This window comes from Hyperolius riggenbachi, chromosome 11 (genome assembly GCF_040937935.1).
Source record: "Hyperolius riggenbachi isolate aHypRig1 chromosome 11, aHypRig1.pri, whole genome shotgun sequence".
Taxonomy (NCBI): Eukaryota; Metazoa; Chordata; class Amphibia; order Anura; family Hyperoliidae; genus Hyperolius; species Hyperolius riggenbachi.
The window spans coordinates 4,980,159-5,002,981 of NC_090656.1; the positions used below are offsets into that span (position 1 = coordinate 4,980,159).

The 22,823-nt window shown below is 50.9% G+C and overlaps 1 protein-coding gene across 2 annotated transcripts in view; it reads left to right on the forward strand.

Annotated features, from left to right (window-relative positions):
- Positions 1-3,363: 3,363 nt before the first annotated feature.
- The window catches only part of LDHD (lactate dehydrogenase D), a 324,776-nt gene continuing 305,316 nt past the window's right edge, over positions 3,364-22,823 (forward strand). The window contains exon 1 of one of the 2 annotated variants that reach the window (XM_068259950.1): positions 3,364-3,554. In XM_068259950.1, coding sequence (XP_068116051.1) covers positions 3,462-3,554 — 93 coding nt within the window. In that variant the 5' untranslated portion in view covers positions 3,364-3,461. The remainder of the gene's footprint in view (positions 3,555-22,823) is intronic. The other variant, XM_068259951.1, reaches the window with a different exon arrangement.

Genomic DNA, 22,823 nt, shown 5'->3' on the forward strand with positions numbered 1-22,823 from the left:
AGGGGGCCGAATACTTTTGCAACCCACTGTATAAATAAATATTGCACAAAAACCCTGACATGTGATATATTAAAGCAAGAAAAATGGGAAGAATACCACTGATCTCTATTAATAAAGCAATGCCACCAACAGAAGTGTGCAATGAAGTAGGAAGTGAATGAAAAGGAGGACTCAAAACTTACATGGCAGAGGTTTGGAAGAAGACGTGAACACCGCCGCTCGCCCTAATGCATCTCGCGGGCTCCAACCGCTTCAAGAGGAGGCCTCTGGGTGACACTTTTACTGTATTTGCAAAACAAAACAAAAAAATCTCTCTACCTCCTTTTGATTGTATGTTCTGAAGAAAGCTTACTGTTTTTCTTTTAAATTAGCCAATAAATGGTATTATCCTGATTAAAAACTTCCTGCCTGTAAAATACAAGCTCTGGTCTCCAGCAATGCTTAGCTACTGGGATAAGAGATTATACACAGCATCTCTCTCCCTCCTGCCTCTTCCCCTCCCCCTTGCTGGTAGACTCGTGAGACGCAGGAAGGTTTGTCTGTGACCTGTCCACACAGGAGCAGCTTGCTAGCAAGCATGCCACCCAACTAGCCAAGTACATCTGTAGGTAACTTTTCTTCCATAATAGCACCATCATTTGGACAACCTGCTCTGCTCAAAAGCCCCTGAGTTCTGTTTGTGATATTTAAAGAGAACCTGTAACAAAAAAAAAATCCTCCCCGGGGGGGTACTCGCCTTGGGAGGGGGAACCCTCAGGGTCCCAATGAGGCTTCTCCCATCCCTGTAGCTGCAGGCAGTCCAGCGCTGGCTCCCCCAAAGCAATCCTCCCCTGACAAATGCTGATTTGTTTACCTTGCCGGGATCCAGCGCAGGCGCAGTAGCAGCTCTTACTTCAGGTAAGGCGGAATTAGCCCAATCCGATCGTATTCGCTCTACTGCACAGGCGCAAGAGGACTCGCACTGCGCAGTAGAGCAGATATGATCGGGCTCAGCTCATTCTGCCTTATCCCGAAGGGAGATCCACTAGTACGCCTGCACTGGATCTCTGGAGGTAAATATTTACATCGCCGCACTTCAGGCAGCTGCAGCTGGACAACGGAGGGACAGAGAAGAACGGGGGAAGCCTCATTCGGATTCGGAGGCTTCCTGCTCAGGAGATAAGTACCCCCCTGGGAACATTTTCTTCATTACAGGTTTTCATTAAATTTGGTTCCTATCATTGCTGAACTACTTAGCCTTCATTTTATCACCTGAGTTAGGTAAATAATATTTAAAGCTCACCATACAAACTTCGATTTTGATCACTCAAATGGGCCCCACCAGACAGCCATGCCCCCCCCCCCCCCCCCCCCCCTACAAAGAAATGTGAAGTTAGAGCCGCTACTGCCCACAGCAGACATAATGTGTAACCAAAATGGATTCCACATAAGGTCACTCAAGATGGCTTTCATGTCCTGCATGCCATCACGCTGCATATACCCTTACAGCCAGCCACAAGCGCCATTCGTATACAATTACATTGTTTGTCATTGCTTGGCACACGGTGGTGTTTCCTGGGGGCAAAACAGGTCTCTTTCTGCGTCTGAGGATGGCCACCGCTATAGGGGGCTGCCTAATTACCACTGGCAAGTGCCCAGCTGGTGAACAGGAGCAGCAGACAGGCACTGAATTCAGCACTAGTCTAGTTGAGGGCACCCAAAGGGAAACTTCATAGACCAACTTTTGCTCCTTTCTCGGTCCAATTTGGTCACGTCCGCTAACTTGTAAGAAACACCCAGCGTCCAGCGGGACTTTTTACAGCAAGTGCGTTCCGATCCGATTTTCAAATTGCTGCTGTTATCCCGTACGCAAGGTCAGCTTTTTCATGGTAATCGCAAGAACGCATTCACACTGAATTTTTTCCAGAATGCAATCGCTGACCTGCAAATTTCCTGCATTTTGAAGACAATATAGAAAAAAAAATCGCAAACCGCAGCAAAAAAATAAAAATCGCACTAAAATTGCACGCCAGGACTCTCGCCACTTCTCATTCACTTCGATTACCACCCGGCAACTTACCCGCACAACTTTACCATACCTCCCAACTTTTTGATATGAGAAAAAGGGACACTTAAGCCATGCCCCTGCCACACCCCTGACCATGCCCTGTCACACCCCTAGTCACGACCCCCCCCCCCCCCCCGGTCACACCCCTAGTTACGCATACCATAAAGATTTTATAAGAAACATACGTTGTTTTGTCATTTAAACCACACTGGTCCTTCCTATCCTGGTTCATTTTCCTTCATAGTAACATTTTAACATTAGTAATATATCAATTTGAAGGATGGGAATAAAGTTTAGAGTCAATCAAACACATTTTTAGTAGAGAAATACACATATTTACATAGAAAGAGGGACAAAGTCCTGAAAGAGGGACAAATGAGAAGGAAAGAGGGACAGAGGGACAGGGCTCCCAAAGGGGAACAGCTGGGGAGCTTTGCTTTACTAGCACAATATATACAAATGACTCGCACACCAGCACAGGAATCAGTATCATAGTGATACCCCCATAATGTCAGATATATACCCTGACAGCGCGCTGTTTCGGAAATCCTCCTTCGTCAGAGAGTATATACGACCTTCCGGCTGCTGTGACTGTCACAGCAGCCGGAAGGTCGTATATACTCTCTGACGAAGGAGGATTTCCGAAACAGCGCGCTGTCAGGGTATATATCTGACATTATGGGGGTATCACTATGATTGACTGCATTGGCCACTCTTCTGTGTATCTCCTTGCTGTTAACTTATATGATTGCCTGTATCTACAGTTGATATCCCCTGTATGTATTTGCTGCTAATTTCACTTACTGTGGTGTATTCAGATTATGTGAACACTGTGTATTTTTTACCATTTTTTGTATGGGCTGTTATACTTCTTATAAATTATCTTTTCATAGATTCCTGTGCTGGTGTGCGAGTCATTTGTATATATTGTGCTAGTGTATGGCCTATTGCAGGCCTGTTTACTGACTCAGCACCCTTTGCTTTATATCTTTAGTGCTATTTTAACAAGGTGTGCATACCTTATTTTGTAAATACGAGCTTTGCTTTACTAAACATATTCAGTTGGAGGTGTGGATAGTGTTTCCTGCTGGGTCCCCTATTTTTTACAAAGTGGTGGTTGTGACCATATTTCCATGAGCAGGGAGCAGCTGTGGCTCCCCACACTAGACTATCACCCTCAGCTGCTGCTTGTGGAAAAGAGACCTATTGTGCAGACAGCACTGAAATGTAAACTTTGCACTAGCCCTGAACTAGTTAATACTGCTGGGAGCTTGTATCCGCCCGCCCACCCCCTGGCACTGCCCCTGTCACGCCTCTCTGTGTACCGCCTGCTGTTATACAAGAGAGAGAGATATATATATATATATCTATGCATGTATGGAAAGAACTCAGTGACATTCTGTAAGAGGACATCATGTCTCTGTATGTGGCGGGAAAGCTGCGCAGCACCCTCCGGTCATGTGTGACATCCAGGCTGAGCTGCAGAGCGTATTCTGTCTCCCAGCAGGTACAAAGTATCCCTCCGCTCTCCCCTTACTGCAGGTACACAGTATCCCTCCGCTCCCCCCTCACTGCAGGTACAAAGTATCCCTCCGCTCCCCCCTCACTGCAGGTACACAGTATCCCTCCGCTCCCCCCTCACTGCAGGTACACAGTATCCCTCCGCTCTCCCCTCACTGCAGGTACACAGTATCCCTCCGCTCCCCCCTCACTGCAGGTACACAGTATCCCTCCGCTCTCCCCTCACTGCAGGTACAAAGTATCCCTCCGCTCCCCCCTCACTGCAGGTACACAGTATCCCTCCGCTCCCCCCTCACTGCAGGTACACAGTATCCCTCCGCTCTCCCCTCACTGCAGGTACAAAGTATCCCTCCGCTCCCCCCTCACTGCAGGTACACAGTATCCCTCTGCTCCCCCCTCGCTGCAGGTACACAGTATCCAGCCGCTCTCCCCTCACTGCAGGTACACAGTATCCCTCCGCTCCCCCCTCACTGCAGGTACAAAGTATCCCTCCGCTCCCCCCTCACTGCAGGTACACAGTATCCCTCCGCTCTCCCCTCACTGCAGGTACACAGTATCCCTCCGCTCTCCCCTCACTGCAGGTACAAAGTAACCATCCGCTCCCCCCTCACTGCAGGTACACAGTATCCCTCCGCTCTCCCCTCACTGCAGGTACAAAGTATCCCTCCGCTCCCCCCTCACTGCAGGTACACAGTATCCCTCCGCTCCCTCCTCACTGCAGGTACGCAGTATCCCTCCGCTCCCTCCTCACTGCAGGTACGCAGTATCCCTCCGCTCCCTCCTCACTGCAGGTACGCGGTATCCCTCCGCTATCCCCTCACTGCAGGTACACAGTATCCCTCCGCTCCCTCCTCACTGCAGGTACGCAGTATCCCTCCGCTCTCCCCTCACTGCAGGTACGCAGTATCCCTCCGCTCCCTCCTCACTGCAGGTACACAGTATCCCTCCGCTCTCTCCTCACTGCAGGTACACAGTATCCCTCCGCTCCCCCCTCACTGCAGGTACACAGTATCCCTCCGCTCTCTCCTCACTGCAGGTACAAAGTATCCCCCCGCTCTCTCCTCACTGCAGGTACACAGTATCCCTCCGCTCTCTCCTCACTGCAGGTACACAGTATCCCTCCGCTCCCCCCTCACTGCAGGTACACAGTATCCCTCCGCTCCCTCCTCACTGCAGGTACACAGTATCCCTCCGCTCCCTCCTCACTGCAGGTACGCAGTATCCCTCCGCTCCCTCCTCACTGCAGGTACGCAGTATCCCTCCGCTCTCCCCTCACTGCAGGTACGCAGTATCCCTCCGCTCCCTCCTCACTGCAGATACACAGTATCCCTCCGTTCTCCCCTCACTGCAGGTACACAGTATCCCTCCGCTCTCCCCTCACTGCAGGTACAAAGTATCCCTCCGCTCTCCCCTCACTGCAGGTACACAGTATCCCTCCGCTCCCCCCTCACTGCAGGTACGCAGTATCCCTCCGCTCTCCCCTCACTGCAGGTACGCAGTATCCCTCCGCTCTCCCCTCACTGCAGGTACACAGTATCCCTCCGCTCTCCCCTCACTGCAGGTACACAGTATCCCTCCGCTCTCCCCTCACTGCAGGTACACAGTATCCCTCCGCTCTCTCCTCACTGCAGGTACACAGTATCCCTCCGCTCTCCCCTCACTGCAGGTACACAGTATCCCTCCGCTCTCCCCTCACTGCAGGTACACAGTATCCCTCCGCTCTCCCCTCACTGCAGGTACAAAGTATCCCTCCGTTCTCCCCTCACTGCAGGTACACAGTATCCCTCCGCTCCCCCCTCACTGCAGGTACACAGTATCCCTCCGCTCCCTCCTCACTGCAGGTACACAGTATCCCTCCGCTCCCTCCTCACTGCAGGTACACAGTATCCCTCCGCTCTCCCCTCACTGCAGGTACAAAGTATCCCTCCGCTCTCCCCTCACTGCAGGTACACAGTATCCCTCCGCTCCCCCCTCACTGCAGATACACAGTATTCCTCCGTTCTCCCCTCACTGCAGGTACACAGTATCCCTCCGCTCTCCCCTCACTGCAGGTACACAGTATCCCTCCGCTCTCCCCTCACTGCAGGTACAAAGTATCCCTCCGCTCTCCCCTCACTGCAGGTACACAGTATCCCTCCGCTCTCCCCTCACTGCAGGTACAAAGTATCCCTCCGCTCTCTCCTCACTGCAGGTACAAAGTATCCCTCCGCTCTCCTCTCACTAGAGATGTCGCGAACCTCCGATTTTCGGTTCGCGAACCGGGTTCGCGAACTTCCGCGAAAGGTTCGGTTCACGGAAAAGTTCGCGAACCGCAATAGACTTCAATGGGGAGGCGAACTTTGAAAAATAGAAAAAATTATGCTGGCCACAAAAGTGATGGAAAAGATGTTTCAAGAGGTCTAACACCTGGAGGGGGGCATGGCGGAGTGGGATACATGCCCAAAGTCCCGGGGAAACATCTGGATTTGACGCAAAGCAGCATTTTAAAGGCAGAAATCACATTGAATGCTAAATTGCAGGCCTAAAGTGCTTTTAAACATCTCACATGTGTATACATCAATCAGGGAGTGTAATTAGAGTTCTGCTTCACACTGACACACCAAACTCACTGTGTAACGCACCGCAAACAGCTGTTTGCATAGTGACGGCCATGCTGGACTGGTGCGCACCGTGGCCAGAGTGTAGGCCGTGGCGTTTTTCAAGCCCATATGGTCGCCGGGCTGTGGTAGCTCAATGATAGAACAACAGTGACTGTCCAGCTGATCAAATTTGGTCTGACCACAATGAAGCAACGATCTTATTATCTTTTGTGTGCCACCCCTACTCGAGACACTCAAATAGCCGGCGGTCATTGCTTCATTGTGATACGCAAGCCCCTTCACCGCGGCAAGGTAATGATCATAAAGGGGGAAGGGCACATGTACATGCCTTTTGTTTTTTTGTTGCAGCCGCTCGCAGTGCAGTCAGAAAAATTAGGCAGGCATGTACATGCACCAGAAAAATTAGTGTAGCGGCCGCTGCTAGCATTGGCCTTAAAAATTCAGGATCCGCCTAGAGTCCTGGACCCTGTTGGTGGTGGCGGAGAAGGCAGTCAAGCGGCCTGCAGGCAGAGATGCTGTGTGTGGGGACTGACTTAGTCTTCGGTCGTGCAGTAGCCCTCAGGGATCCATTCCTCATTCATTTTGATAAAGGTCAGGTACTGAACACTGTCGTGACTTAGGCGACTTCTCTTCTCAGTAACTATGCCTCCAGCTGCACTGAAGGTCCTTTCTGACAGGACGCTTGCGGCAGGGCAAGAGAGAAGTTGTATGGCAAATTGGGACAGCTCTGGCCACAGGTCAAGCCTGCGCAACCAGTAGTCCAAGGGTTCATCGTCGCTTTTCGCAGTGTCTACATCCACACTCAAGGCCAGGTAGTCGGCTACCTGCCGGTCCAGCCGTTGGTGGAGGGTGGATCCGGAAGGACTATGGCGAGGAGTTGGACTAAAGAACGTCCGCATGTCCAATATCACCCTGAGATCGCTGGAGCGTCCTGTCCTTGCCTGCGTGGACTTGGGAGGAGGAGGGTTACTGCCAGTGGTACCTTGATTGCGTTGTGCAGCCACATCACCCTTAAACGCATTGTAAGGCCTCGTTCACATCATTTAGCGCAGATGGCTGTGCGATTGGAACGCAACGCGTCCGATCGCACGCCATCTGCGCTCCTATGCGCTGCGCTGCAGATCCCATTCATTACAATGAATGGGATCTGCGCTGCGATTCCCAAAAATGCGTGCAGCACGCGATAGCGCAATCGCGCTGCCACGCAGCGCATATGATGGGAACGGTAGAAGGGCTGTCTATGCCCTTCTACCGTTCTTGCGTGTCGCACACTATACGCGCTGCCAAAATGCGGACGGCAGCGCGTATAGTCTGAACGAGGCCTACAGCATCATCAACAGCTTGTTCTGCAAGTGCTGCATCCTTTCCGCCTTTTGTTGAGTTGGTAACAGGTCCGCCACTTTGTGCCTGTACCGAGGGTCTAGTAGCGTGGCCACCCAGTACAGGTCATTCGCCTTGAGTTTTTTGATACGGGGGTCCCTCAACAGGCTGGACAACATGAAAGAGGACATCTGCACAAAGCTGGATGCAGACGTACTCTCCATCTCCTCTTGCTCTTCCTCAGTGATGGGACGCAACGCCTCTTCCTCCCCCCAGCCACGAACAATACCACGGGAACGTGGAGCAGCAGAAGCCCCCTGTGATGGCTGCCGCGGTTGTTCTTCTTCCGCCGCCTCTTCCTCCTCCACAGAAATGCCTTCCTCATCATCATCATCAGAGTCTGACTCATCTCCTTCCCCACACGACTCCTCTTCTTCCTCCTCCTCCTCCTCCCCCCTCTGTGCTGCCGCAGGTGTTGTGGGAACATCGGGTTCGGGTGTAAATGGCTCCCACGACTCCTGCTGCCGTAACTCTTCTCGTTCACGCTCCTCCACAGCTGTATCCACCACTCTACGCACGGCACGCTCCAGGAAGTAGGCGTAGGGGATCAAGTCGCTGATGGTGCCCTCATCGCGACTCACCAGTTTGGTCACCTCAAAGGGCTCCATGACCCTGCATGCATTTCGCATCAGTGTCCAGTTGTTGGGCCACAACATCCCCATCCTCCCAGATTGTGTCCTTGTACTGTAATGATACAGGTACTGGGTGACGGCTTTCTCCTGGTCTAGCAGGCGAGAGAACATCAGCAGGGTGGAATTCCAGCGAGTCGGGCTATCGCAAATCAGGCATCTCACCGGCAAGTTGTTTCTACGCTGAATCTCCGCAAAGCGTGCCATGGCCGTGTAAGAGCACCTGAAATGCCCACACAACTTCCTGGCCTGCTTCAGGACGTCCTCTAAGCCTGAGTACTTGGACACAAATCTTTGCACGACCAGATTCAGCACATGTGCCATGCAGGGTATGTGTGACAGCTTTCCCAAATTCAACGCAGCAATGAGATTGCTGCCGTTGTCACACACCACGTTGCCGATCTCAAGCTTGTGCGGGGCCAGCCATTGCTCCACCTGTTTGTTAAGAGCAGCCAGGAGAGCTGCTCCAGTGTGACTCTCCGCTTTCAGGCAAGACATGTCTAACACTGCGTGACACCGTCGTACCTGGCATGCAGCATAGGCCCTGGGGTGCTGGGGCTGTGTAGCTGGAGAGGAGATCGCGGCACCAGCCAAGGAGGAGGAGGATGACGACAGCGAAGCGGTGATAGCAGGTGTAGAGGAGGTGGCTGGAGGCCTGCCTGCAAGCCGTGGAGGTGTGACAAGTCGGTCCTCTGCGCAGCCACGTACTCCCTGCTTGCTGCCATCGGTCACCAGGTTGACCCAATGGGCTGTGTATGTAATGTAGTGGCCCTGCCCGTGTTTGGCAGACCAGGCATCCGTGGTCAGGTGGACCCTTGACCCAACGCTGTGTGCCAGAGATGACACCACTTGCCTCTCAACTGCATGTTAGAGTTTGGGTATGGCCTTTTGTGAAAAATAATTGCAGCCTGGTATCTTCCACTGTGGTGTACCAATGGCCACAAACTTATGGAAAGCCTCCGACTCCACCAGCTTGTATGGTAATAGCTGGCGAGCTAATAGTTCCGCCACGCCAGCTGTCAGACGCCGGGCAAGAGGGTGACTGGCGGACATTTGCTTCTTACGCTCAAATACTTCCTTCACGGACAGCTGGGTACTGCTGTGGGCAGAGGAGAAGGAACCGCTGAAGGGAAGAGGCGGTGTGGAGGAGGGTGGCTGTGAAGTTGCAAGGGAGAAAGTGGATGAAGACGATGCACCTGAAGGAGGAAGAGGAGAAGGAGGGTGGCTTGTCTTTTGAGGGGTGCTGCTTTTCCTCAGGTGTTCTTGCCATAGCTGTTTGTGCCTTCTCTCCAGGTGCCTTCGTAAGGCACTTGTCCCTACGTGTGAGTTGGCCTTTCCACGGCTCAATTTTTGCTGGCAGAGACAACAGATGGCTTTGCTCCGATCTGAGACACACACGTGAAAAAATTTCCAAACCGCTGAGCCCCCCTGGGGTGATGGCGCTACGGTGGCATCAGCAGCTGACGTTGAAGGGCATGTTGGCTGGCTGGCCATAGCTGGCGATACATGGCGTCGGACACTGCCCCCAGCTGTTTCTGAGGACGAGCTCCCTCTGCTTCTATCATGGAGTCGTCTCCTCCTACTCCTCTCTGACTCCTCCTCTGAACTGTCCCCCTGGTCATCTCCTCTACCGGGAACATATGTGGTATCCATATAATCGTCATCATAATCCTCCTGGCCAGCTGCGCTTTCCTCAGACACCTCCTCAAGTGCACCAACTTCAAGTGGTTCATCATCCCCTTCCTCACACATTACGTCCATACTATCGCCACCTAACTCAGACGTATGAGGTGGTGTACCTGCGCCTTCTTGTTGTTGTTGCAGTAGTGGCTGGGAATCAGTGATTTCACCACCACCACCAAATAACTCCTGCGAAGTGTCAAATGCAGTGGATGTGGTGCTTGTTGTAGCGTTGGTGGCTGCGGGAGATGAGGTGTTCTGTGTTAAATACTCAAGCACCTCCTCACGATTTTGGGAAGTGATGGCACGTGCCTTCTTCTGAGCACTGTATTTTGGGCCAGGTCCGCACGAAATCACAGCAACACCACCTCGCACAGACCTGCCGGTGCCTGGTGGCCTTCCTCTGGGTCTGCCTCTACCTCTTCCTCTACCTGGTTTGTCCATTTTGTCCATCTCGGGGGGATGCTAGGTATATGCAGTGAGGTGGGTTCACTCAACACAACAGGTAGTTAGATGCAGTGAGGTGGGTTCACTCAACACAACAGGTAGTAAGATGCAGTGATTAGTAAACAAACACACTACCAGTATATGCCGTTCAACCACCTGATATTTATTGAGAATCAAAGGTTATTTTTTACCTTGATTGATAATAATGAGTCTGTAAAAAAGTTTTTTTGTAGCACACCATATTAATGCACAATTTATCATTAAACGGGGTGTTACCCCACAATGTCTCAAACAGAAAGTCTCAGGGGACTGCACACAGACCAGAATATAGCCAGTTGACCATATCACTCCCCCAACATGGGGAGAGGCGGACACGGACACCTACAATGCCAAAAGATTAAAGCATCTAATATGCTAATTGCCCGTCAAACGTGTCCGCATCACCCCATGCGCCAATATCACAGTGGTCAACAGCAATAAATCAATCAAGGTAAAAAATAACCTTTGATTCTCAATAAATATCAGGTGGTTGAACGGCATATACTGGTAGTGTGTTTGTTTACTAATTCTTGTTTTTTGACCAGTGCATGTACCCACTTGTTTAGCACACCCTAGCATGTACACTTTCTGTGTAGTAGGTTTTTGTAGTTAGTCACCCTCTGAGTTAGGGTGTCTCGCAGGCTGTCTGGGGGTGGCTGCACACGGGGCAGTTAGATCTGCCTTTTTTTTTAGTCCAATAGAAAGAACTATAACAACAAAATGGTGTATATCCCTAGGATCGATATTGTGCAGGAAGTGGAGACGGCTTTTAAGGATCAAGATGATCTGTTAATGAATGTGGGTAGTATTACTACCTCACAGCCTGACTCCACCGACCCCACACTATTAGATCTTTTTAGACAACACGAAGACTTAGCCCTAAAAATTGTAAGAAGAAAATGGAATATTATATCCCTAAAGAAATATATAAAGGCTCAGATTGTACCAAGAGGTTTACGGGAAAAGATCATCCCGGCCGATCATTTGAGAAATGACAGATTTTTGACTCCCTGGAAAGAACATTGTATAAGCAATGGTATTTATATTATGACTATGATGACAGAGGAGGAAACGGTCCAGCTGATCGATATGGAAAAACAATTATGCAAATCGGCTGTTGAATTGGATAAATGGAAGGATAGACTTGATTTTGCCAAATTTAATGACAGAATAAAAAGATCTATTGATTCTGAGAATGAGAAATTGAGAGAGGGCAAACAAAAGAAATTCCAGAGGGACGTGCAGGATTTTGCGACTGGGAAAGTGTTTTTAGTGTATCCTTTAAGAAGTAGAAGTAGAAGTAGGAGAAGAAACGTAAGCTGGGCCTCCTCATCAGGGGGTTCAGGAGAGGATATTAGGGATAATGAGTCTGAATGGGAAGATGAACCACCCACCTCCAGGAAGAATGCAAAGCGAGGCATTTTGAGAGGAGCTGGAGTTGGTGGAGTAAAAACTAGACAACGTACTTTTTTAGAACGAAAAGAAGGATCAGGAAAAGGAGGAGGCAGCGGGTCAGAAACGAGACACAGCGGTCGGAAATAATTAATGAAAATGATATCCATGTTAATAATGTTATCAACTTGACCAATGTAAAGTTGGATAAGACAGATATACAGTTACTCAATCGAGGTTTGACTTTCTGTCCCTCACATCAGGTGTCACAATTTGAGGTGTTTAAAGATTTGCAATTATTCTTACGTAAAATTTTGCTGAAACTACAGTTTCAGAGTGACATGGTGGTAGGTGATGAGGAATTAATGGGTTACATGGATATAGATGATTTTGAAATTATTGAAGGGGAGGAAGGTGAGGAGCTGGGTTTGGATGGCCGTCTGCCCCTACACACTGATATGAGACCTAGATCCTCTTATATGCCTACCATACAGAAAAATAAGTACGTTTCATTATTTAATGAGTGTATAGTACAAGAGATTAACAATTGGACAGATACCACCGAACAATTGGATAATCTAACCAATTCTGAAAGAAAGTCCCTATCACGCCTAAAAAATCTGAAAGGGGTGGTTATCAAAAAAAGCGATAAAGGAGGCAATATAGTTCTCATGCCTGAACAGATGTACCTGGATGAGATTAATAGACAACTTAATGATAACTCGTGTTACGAAATAATTACTTTCAACCCTTTTGAAAAAGTTAAGGATCAATTAAATACGAGGCTCCAATGGGGCTATTTGGATGGAATTTTGACTGAAAAGGAATATAAAGCGTTGGTGGTCTCTGAGTATACTATCCCTACGCTGTATATATTACCCAAAGTTCATAAGAATCCTGCATGTCCCCCTGGACGCCCCATTATTTCCGCAAGGGGCTCCCCCCTTGAGAGAACAGCCCAATATATTGATAAAAAATTGAAACCATTGGTGGAGAGGCTTCCATCATTTGTACTGGACACCATGCACTTTTTAGAAAAATTGAAAAGTATCAGCATCCCACAGGATGCATTACTTGCAAGCTTGGACGTAGAATCCTTGTTTACAACCATTCCCAATGATATTGGGAGACGGGGTACATCTAAATTTATGGAACGGTTCTATCCTCAGAACGAGGGTCACAATGATTTTGTGGATTCCCTTTTGCAGTTTATTCTGATGAATAATTTTTTCACGTTTGACGGCAAATTCTATAGACAGAAACGGGGGGTTGCCATGGGAGCGGCTTGCTCTCCTGCGTATGCCTGTCTCCATTTAGGGGCTTGGGAGGAGGAGATAGTTTACAATCATGCCCTATATAAAAAATATGTATTACTATGGATTCGTTATGTGGACGACATTTTTTTGATTTGGGCAGGCTCCAAAGCGATTTTCTTTGATTTTGTAGAGAGCCTTAACTCAAACAGGTTTAATATTTTCCTTACCTCCACAATAAATGAAAATGAACTTGATTTTTTGGATATAAAGGTGTCCAGGGATGATGGGGGCCTGTCTACCAGGACTTTTAGAAAGAAAACTGCAGGAAATTTACTCTTACATTATGATAGTGCTCATTTGAATTCACAGAAAAAAGCTGTACCTATTGGCCAGTTCCTCCGAATTAGGAGGAACTGTTCCTCAACAGCAGAGTATCTAAAAGAAGCACAGGCCTTGAGGGCAAGATTAAGGGCTAGGGGTTACCCACATAAATTATTAAAATCAGCCTTATATAGAGCCCTACATACAGATAGACACACTTTATTGAGGAAGAAGCCTAAAGATGCAGTAGAGGATTTCCCCAGGTTGATTACAACATTTGGGGGACATTGGGACAGATTAAAAGAAACTGTGGAAAAATATTGGCATATATTGCTAAAAGATGACAAGATTGCCACAATTGTGGGCCCTCGACCGTTGCTAACGGCCAGGAGAAACAAGAATCTGTCTGACCTATTGGTACAGTCTGAGTATAAATCTGACTTTAGCAGGGGTCCTCCTGAGATGAAGGGGATGATAAGATGTGGCAAATGCTCAGTCTGTCCCTTTGTTGATGAAACAGACGTATTCTACGATTCTAGCAGGAAACAGCAGTTCAAAATTAACAGTAGGATTGATTGTGATACTAAGCATGTAGTTTATCAACTAATGTGTCCTTGTGGGTTATACTATGTGGGAAAAACTAAAAGAGAGTTTAAAACCCGTATACAGGAACACATTAGGAGTATTAATGATTCTATCAAGGAAGAGAAAAGGGATAAAACTCCTATTTCTACTCATTTTGCTGAATTTCATGAATCCAGCCCTCTTGGGCTGAAGGTTAAGGGTATATACTGTCTGAATCCAAGTATTAGATTTGAGAAGACTGATTCTATACTATACAGGAAAGAGAGTTATTGGATATACACACTGGACACACTATATCCTAAAGGTTTAAATAGGGACCTAAATTTGAAGGTGTTTTTGAAATAATCCGATTAGGTTGGACTGGATAGGATTGGTATATGTGGTACAGACGACTTGACTCATATGGACAGCAACTGTAAGCGATGGGATTACTTGCCACCCGATAGTATAACTTAAATGGTGTGAATGGGAGTGATTTAGTATTGTCTGCAATTGGATAAGTCACTAGGGGTTATTCGAATGTTGCCCACTAGAGGTCAGCAGAGCATTAACTTCTTATTGGGCAAGTTTTACATATAGGCATATGTGAATATATTAAAAGATCCAGAAGATGTTCATATATGGATTTGTACCACCAGAGGGAGCTATGTGGACTATGAGGCCTACTGCGCAGGTGATCTAAATATGTGATGTCACAAAGGTGAATGGACTTGCGCAGTATGGCGTAGACAGCCTAAAAGAAGTTCTGGCGGAAACGACCTCTCGGTCGCATAAAAGGCGGTCATGTGATCCAGCGCAGTTGCGCAGTACGTCCTGAGGAAGTCCCTGGGCGGGGCGAAACGCGTCGACGTAGGCCTGCGTCACGCGCTGAGATGTGCCTCTCTGCCCCCCTCTGCCCTCCCGCCGGATCGGAGCACGGTGCCCGGAACTATGGCGTATACTTTCAAGGACTGAACTCCCGCCTGGTTGGGGTAATATAAGTCTGAGGCCCTGAGTTTGATACTCCCGCAGATATACATCGTGGACACTGCGGTCAATCGGGCAGGCTAAAAACCGTCCATGCGGACGCTGCATATCGCATCAATGGAGGAGGTGGTAACTATGTGAAACAGTGTATACGGCATCTATATCCGCAAGGTTCATGTGTATATCCAATTATGGTGAAGTATTACATGCATGGAAACTTCGTTGTCACGATATATGGCTTGGCTGAAATACTGAACTGTTTTGTCCGCATAGGCCTATAACTATTATATTACAGCAAACTGGCTAGGTGCACCAGCCTAAATGGTCTGAAAAGACTCTTGAAGGAATATAGTGATCTTTCCATGACGATCTTCCTAAAGTGGAACTTTACCTTATGCCATTGAATTTTGAAAGCAGGACTTTCCGTGGGATATTTTTCATATATGCCTCTCATGGACTGTGTTCTTAAGTGTCATTTTTTTCATGGGTGACGACCCATGTTAGTTGGTATCTTGATGTGGATGTCTGCATGCAGGGCACGGTGTTGTGATTGCGGGGGGGCATAGGGGGGCTTTGGGGGGGCACATTTTTATTGCTGTTGACCACTGTGATATTGGCGCATGGGGTGATGCGGACACGTTTGACGGGCAATTAGCATATTAGATGCTTTAATCTTTTGGCATTGTAGGTGTCCGTGTCCGCCTCTCCCCATGTTGGGGGAGTGATATGGTCAACTGGCTATATTCTGGTCTGTGTGCAGTCCCCTGAGACTTTCTGTTTGAGACATTGTGGGGTAACACCCCGTTTAATGATAAATTGTGCATTAATATGGTGTGCTACAAAAAAACTTTTTTACAGACTCATTATTATCAATCAAGGTAAAAAATAACCTTTGATTCTCAATAAATATCAGGTGGTTGAACGGCATATACTGGTAGTGTGTTTGTTTACTAATTCTTGTTTTTTGACCAGTGCATGTACCCACTTGTTTAGCACACCCTAGCATGTACACTTTCTGTGTAGTAGGTTTTTGTAGTAAGATGCAGTGAGCTGGGTTCACTGAACAGTAAAGGTACTTAGATGCAGTGAGGTGGGTTCACTCAACACAACAGGTAGTTAAATGCAGTGAGGTGGGTTCACTGAACAATAAAGGTACTTAGATGCAATGAGCTGGGTTCACTGAACGCAATAGAAAGTAAGATGCAGTAAGCTGGGTTCACTGAACAATAAAGGTACTTAGATGCAGTGAGCTGGGTTCACTGAACGCAATAGAAAGTAAGATGCAGTAAGCTGGGTTCACTGAACAATAAAGGTACTTAGATGCAGTGAGGTGGGTTCACTCAACACAACAGGTAGTTAGATGCAGTGAGCTGGGTTCACTCAACACAACAGGTAGTTAGATGCAGTGAGCTGGGTTCACTCAACACAAAGCTAGGTATATGCAGTGATGAGGTGGGTTAAGTATACACAACAGGTACTGGGTATATGCAGTACTGGGTAGTACAATGTGAAGCTCCCTGTCACACACACAGTTAGTCACTGAATGTGCTGGGCTGCTGGCAGTGGCACACACACTATCAATTAGCAAGGCTGTGCATGCAACAAAAGTGTCAGTTTGAAACACAGAAAAAAAAAAGTACAGGATGAGCTCTAAAAAGAGCTATTGAGGGGTGCTATAAAGCAATAATAATAAGCCAGGAGCAAGCTAAGCAGCCAAGAACCTAACTAATCTGTCCCTAGAAGAACAAGTCTGCAGCAGCTGTCCCTAGTCTGTCTCTAGCAGGCACACGAGTGAGTGTAATGGCCGCTGGACCCTGCCTTATATAAGGGGGGGTGGGGCTCCAGGGCTTAGTGTAGCCTGAATGGCTACAATGTGCCTGCTGACTGTGATGCAGAGGGTCAAAGTTGACCCTCATAGTGCATTATGGGGCGAATCGAACTTCCGCAAAAGTTCGCTTGGTCCAGGCGAACGCGAACCCCCAAAGTTCGCCTGCACCCGTTCGCTACATCTCTACCCCTCACTGCAGGTACAAAGTATCCCTCCGCTCTCCCCTCACTGCAGGTACAAAGTATCCCTCCACTCTCCCCTCACTGCAGGTACAAAGTATCCCTCCGCTCTCCCATCACTGCAGGTACAAAGTATCCCTCCACTGTCCCCTCACTGCAGGTACAAAGTATCCCTCCTTTCTTCCCTCACTGCAGGTACACAGTATCCCTCCGCTCCCCTCTCACTGCAGGTACACAGTATCCCTCCGCTCCCCCCTCACTGCAGGTACACAGTATCCCTCCGCTCCCTCCTCACTGCAGGTACAAAGTATCCCTCCGCTCCCCCCTCACTGCAGGTACACAGTATCGCTCCGCTCCCTCCTCACTGCAGGTACAAAGTATCCCTCCGCTCCCCCCTCACTGCAGGTACAAAGTATCCCTCCGCTCTCCCCTCACTGCAGGTACAAAGTATCCCTCCACTCTCCCCTCACTGCAGGTACAAAGTATCCCTCCGCTCTCCCATCACTGCAGGTACAAAGTATCCCTCCACTGTCCCCTCACTGCAGGTACAAAGTATCCCTCCTTTCTTCCCTCACTGCAGGTACACAGTATCCCTCCGCTCCCCTCTCACTGCAGGTACACAGTATCCCTCCGCTCCCCCCTCACTGCAGGTACACAGTATCCCTCCGCTCCCTCCTCACTGCAGGTACAAAGTATCCCTCCGCTCCCCCCTCACTGCAGGTACACAGTATCGCTCCGCTCCCTCCTCACTGCAGGTACAAAGTATCCCTCCGCTCCCCCCTCACTGCAGGTACAAAGTATCCCTCCACTCTCCCCTCACTGCAGGTACAAAGTATCCCTCCACTCTCCCCTCACTGCAGGTACAAAGTATCCCTCCACTCTCCCCTCACTGCAGGTACAAAGTATCCCTCCACTCTCCCCTCACTGCAGGTACAAAGTATCCCTCCGCTCCCCCCTCACTGCAGGTACACAGTATCCCTCCGCTCCCTCCTCACTGCAGGTACAAAGAATCCCTCCACTCTCCCCTCACTGCAGGTACAAAGTATCCCTCCACTCTCCCCTCACTGCAGGTACACAGTATCCCTCCGCTCCCTCCTCACTGCAGGTACAAAGAATCCCTCCGCTCTCCCCACACTGCAGGTACACAGTATCCCTCCGCTCTCCCCTCACTGCAGGTACACAGTATCCCTCCGCTCCCCCCTCACTGCAGGTACAAAGTATCCCTCCGCTCCCCCCTCACTGCAGGTACAAAGTATCCCTCCACTCTCCCCTCACTGCATGTACACAGTATCCCTCCGCTCCCCCCTCACTGCAGGTACACAGTATCCCTCCGCTCCCTCCTCACTGCAGGTACAAAGTATCCCTCCGCTCCCCCCTCACTGCAGGTACACAGTATCCCTCCGCTCCCTTCTCACTGCAGGTACAAAGTATCCCTCCGCTCCCCCTCACTACAGGTACACAGTATCCCTCCGCTCCCTCCTCACTGCAGGTACAAAGTATCCCTCCGCTCTCCCCTCACTGCAGGTACACAGTATCCCTCCGCTCTCCCCTCACTGCAGGTACACAGTATCCCTCCGCTCCCCCCTCACTGCAGGTACACAGTATCCCTCCGCTCTCCCCTCACGGCAGGTACACAGTATCCCTCCGCTCTCCCCTCACTGCAGGTACACAGTATCCCTCCGCTCTCCCCTCACTGCAGGTACACAGTATCCCTCCGCTCTCCCCCTCACTGCAGGTACACAGTATCCCTCCGCTCTCCCCTCACTGCAGGTACACAGTATCCCTCCGCTCCCCCCTCACTGCAGGTATAAAGTATCCCTCCGCTCTCCCCCTCACTGCAGGTACAAAGTATCCCTCCGCTCCCCCCTCACTGCAGGTACACAGTATCCCTCCGCTCCCCCCTCACTGCAGGTACAAAGTATCCCTCCGCTCCCCCCTCACTGCAGGTACACAGTATCCCTCGGCTCTCCCCCCTCACTGCAGGCACACAGTATCCCTCCGCTCCCCCCTCACTGCAGGTACAAAGTATCCCTCCGCTCCCCCCACACTGCAGGTACACAGTATCCCTCCACTCTCCCCTCACTGCAGGTACAAAGTATCCCTCCGCTCTCCCCTCACTGCAGGTACACAGTATCCCTCCGCTCCCCCCTCACTGCAGGTACACAGTATCCCTCCGTTCTCCCCTCACTGCAGGTACAAAGTATCCCTCCGCTCTCTCCTCACTGCAGGTACACAGTATCCCTCCGCTCTCCCCTCACTGCAGGTACACAGTATCCCTCCGCTCTCCCCTCACTGCAGGTACACAGTATCCCTCCGCTTTCTCCTCACTGCAGGTACACAGTATCCCTCCGCTCTCCCCTCACTGCAGGTACACAGTATCCCTCCGCTCCCCCCTCACTGCAGGTACACAGTATCCCTCCGCTCTCCCCTCACTGCAGGTACACAGTATCCCTCCGCTCCCCCCTCACTGCAGGTACACAGTATCCCTCTGCTCTCTCCTCACTGCAGGTACAAAGTATCCCCCCCTCTCTCCTCACTGCAGATACACAGTATCCCTCCGTTCTCCCCTCACTGCAGGTACACAGTATCCCTCCGTTCTCCCCTCACTGCAGGTACAAAGTATCCCTCCGCTCTCTCCTCACTGCAGGTACACAGTATCCCTCCGCTCTCCCCTCACTGCAGGTACACAGTATCCCTCCGCTCTCCCCTCACTGCAGGTACACAGTATCCCTCCGCTTTCTCCTCACTGCAGGTACACAGTATCCCTCCGCTCTCCCCTCACTGCAGGTACACAGTATCCCTCCGCTCTCCCCTCACTGCAGGTACACAGTATCCCTCCGCTCTCCCCTCACTGCAGGTACACAGTATCCCTCCGCTCCCCCCTCACTGCAGGTACACAGTATCCCTCTGCTCTCTCCTCACTGCAGGTACAAAGTATCCCCCCCTCTCTCCTCACTGCAGATACACAGTATCCCTCCGTTCTCCCCTCACTGCAGGTACACAGTATCCCTCCGCTCTCCACTCACTGCAGGTACACAGTATCCCTCCGCTCCCTCCTCACTGCAGATACACAGTATCCCTCCGTTCTCCCCTCACTGCAGGTACACAGTATCCCTCCGCTCTCTCCTCACTGCAGGTACACAGTATCCCTCCGCTCTCCCCTCACTGCAGGTACACAGTATCCCTCCGCTCTCCCCTCACTGCAGCTACACAGTATCCCTTTGCTCTCCCCTCACTGCAGGTACAAAGTATCCCTACGCTCTCCCCTCACTGCAGGTATACAGTATCCCTCCGTTCTCTCCCCTCACTGCAGATACACAGTATCCCTCCGTTCTCCCCTCACTGCAGGTACAAAGTATCCCTCCGCTCTCCCCTCACTGCAGATACACAGTATCCCTCCGCTCTCCCCTCACTGCAGATACACAGTATCCCTCCGTTCTCCCCTCACTGCAGGTACACAGTATCCCTCCGCTCTCCCCTCACTGCAGCTACACAGTATCCCTCCGCTCTCCCCTCACTGCAGATAAACAGTATCCCTCCGTTCTCCCCTCACTGCAGATACACAGTATCCCTCCGCTCTCCCCTCACTGCAGGTACGCAGTATCCCTCCGCTCTCCCCCTCACTGCAGGTACACAGTATCCCTCCGCTCCCCCCTCACTGCAGGTACACAGTATCCCTCCGCTCTCTCCTCACTGCAGGTACACAGTATGCCTCCGCTCCCTCCTCACTGCAGGTACACAGTATCCCTCCGCTCTCCCCTCACTGCAGGTACAAAGTATCCCTCCGCTCCCTCCTCACTGCAGGTACACAGTATCCCTCCGCTCCCCCCTCACTGCAGATACACAGTATTCCTCCGTTCTCCCCTCACTGCAGGTACACAGTATCCCTCCGTTCTCCCCTCACTGCAGGTACACAGTATCGCACCGCTCGCCCCTCACTGCAGGTACGCAGTATCCCTCCGCTCTCTCCTCACTGCAGGTACAAAGTATCCCTCCGCTCCCCCCTCACTGCAGGTACACAGTATCCCTCCGCTCTCTCCTCACTGCAGGTACAAAGTATCCCTCCGCTCCCCCCTCACTGCAGGTACACAGTATCCCTCCGCTCCCCCCTCACTGCAGGTACAAAGTATCCCTCTGCTCTCCCCTCACTGCAGGTACAAAGTATCCCTCCGCTCCCTCCTCACTGCAGTTACAAAGTATCCCTCCGCTCTCTCCTCACTGCAGGTACACAGTATCCCTCCGCTCTCCCCTCACTGCAGGTACAAAGTATCCCTCCGCTCTCCCCTCACTGCAGGTACACAGTATCCCTCCGCTCCCTCCTCACTGCAGGTACACAGTATCCCTCCGCTCTCCCCTCACTGCAGGTACACAGTATCCCTCCGCTCCCCCCTCACTGCAGGTACACAGTATCCCTCCGTTCTCCCCTCACTGCAGGTACACAGTATCCCTCCGCTCCCCCCTCACTGCAGGTACACAGTATCCCTCTGCTCTCTCCTCACTGCAGGTACAAAGTATCCCCCCCTCTCTCCTCACTGCAGATACACAGTATCCCTCCGTTCTCCCCTCACTGCAGGTACACAGTATCCCTCCGCTCTCCACTCACTGCAGGTACACAGTATCCCTCCGCTCCCTCCTCACTGCAGATACACAGTATCCCTCCGTTCTCCCCTCACTGCAGGTACACAGTATCCCTCCGCTCTCTCCTCACTGCAGGTACACAGTATCCCTCCGCTCTCCCCTCACTGCAGGTACACAGTATCCCTCCGCTCTCCCCTCACTGCAGCTACACAGTATCCCTTCGCTCTCCCCTCACTGCAGGTACAAAGTATCCCTACGCTCTCCCCTCACTGCAGGTATACAGTATCCCTCCGTTCTCTCCCCTCACTGCAGATACACAGTATCCCTCCGTTCTCCCCTCACTGCAGGTACAAAGTATCCCTCCGCTCGCCCCTCACTGCAGGTACACAGTATCCCTCCGCTCTCCACTCACTGCAGGTACACAGTATCCCTCCGCTCCCTCCTCACTGCAGATACACAGTATCCCTCCGTTCTCCCCTCACTGCAGGTACACAGTATCCCTCCGCTCTCTCCTCACTGCAGGTACACAGTATCCCTCCGCTCTCCCCTCACTGCAGGTACACAGTATCCCTCCGCTCTCCCCTCACTGCAGCTACACAGTATCCCTTCGCTCTCCCCTCACTGCAGGTACATAGTATCCCTACGCTCTCCCCTCACTGCAGGTATACAGTATCCCTCCGTTCTCTCCCCTCACTGCAGATACACAGTATCCCTCCGTTCTCCCCTCACTGCAGGTACAAAGTATCCCTCCGCTCTCCCCTCACTGCAGATACACAGTATCCCTCCGCTCTCCCCTCACTGCAGATACACAGTATCCCTCCGTTCTCCCCTCACTGCAGGTACACAGTATCCCTCCGCTCTCCCCTCACTGCAGCTACACAGTATCCCGCTCTTCCCTCACTGCAGATACACAGTATCCCTCCGTTCTCCCCTCACTGCAGATACACAGTATCCCTCCGCTCTCCCCTCACTGCAGGTTCAAAGTATCCCTCCGCTCTCCCCTCACTGCAGGTACAAAGTATCCCTCCGCTCCCTCCTCACTGCAGGTACAAAGTATCCCTCCGCTCCCTCCTCACTGCAGGTACAAAGTATCCCTCCGCTCCCTCCTCACTGCAGGTACACAGTATCCCTCCGCTCTCTCCTCACTGCAGGTACACAGTATCCCTCCGCTCTCTCCTCACTGCAGGTACACAGTATCCCTCCGCTCCCCCCTCACTGCAGGTACAAAGTATCCCTCCGCTCTCCCCTCACTGCAGGTACAAAGTATCCCTCTGATCCCTCCTCACTGCAGGTACAAAGTATCCCTCCGCTCCCTCCTCACTGCAGGTACACAGTATCCCTCCGCTCTCCCCTCTCTGCAGGTACACAGTATCCC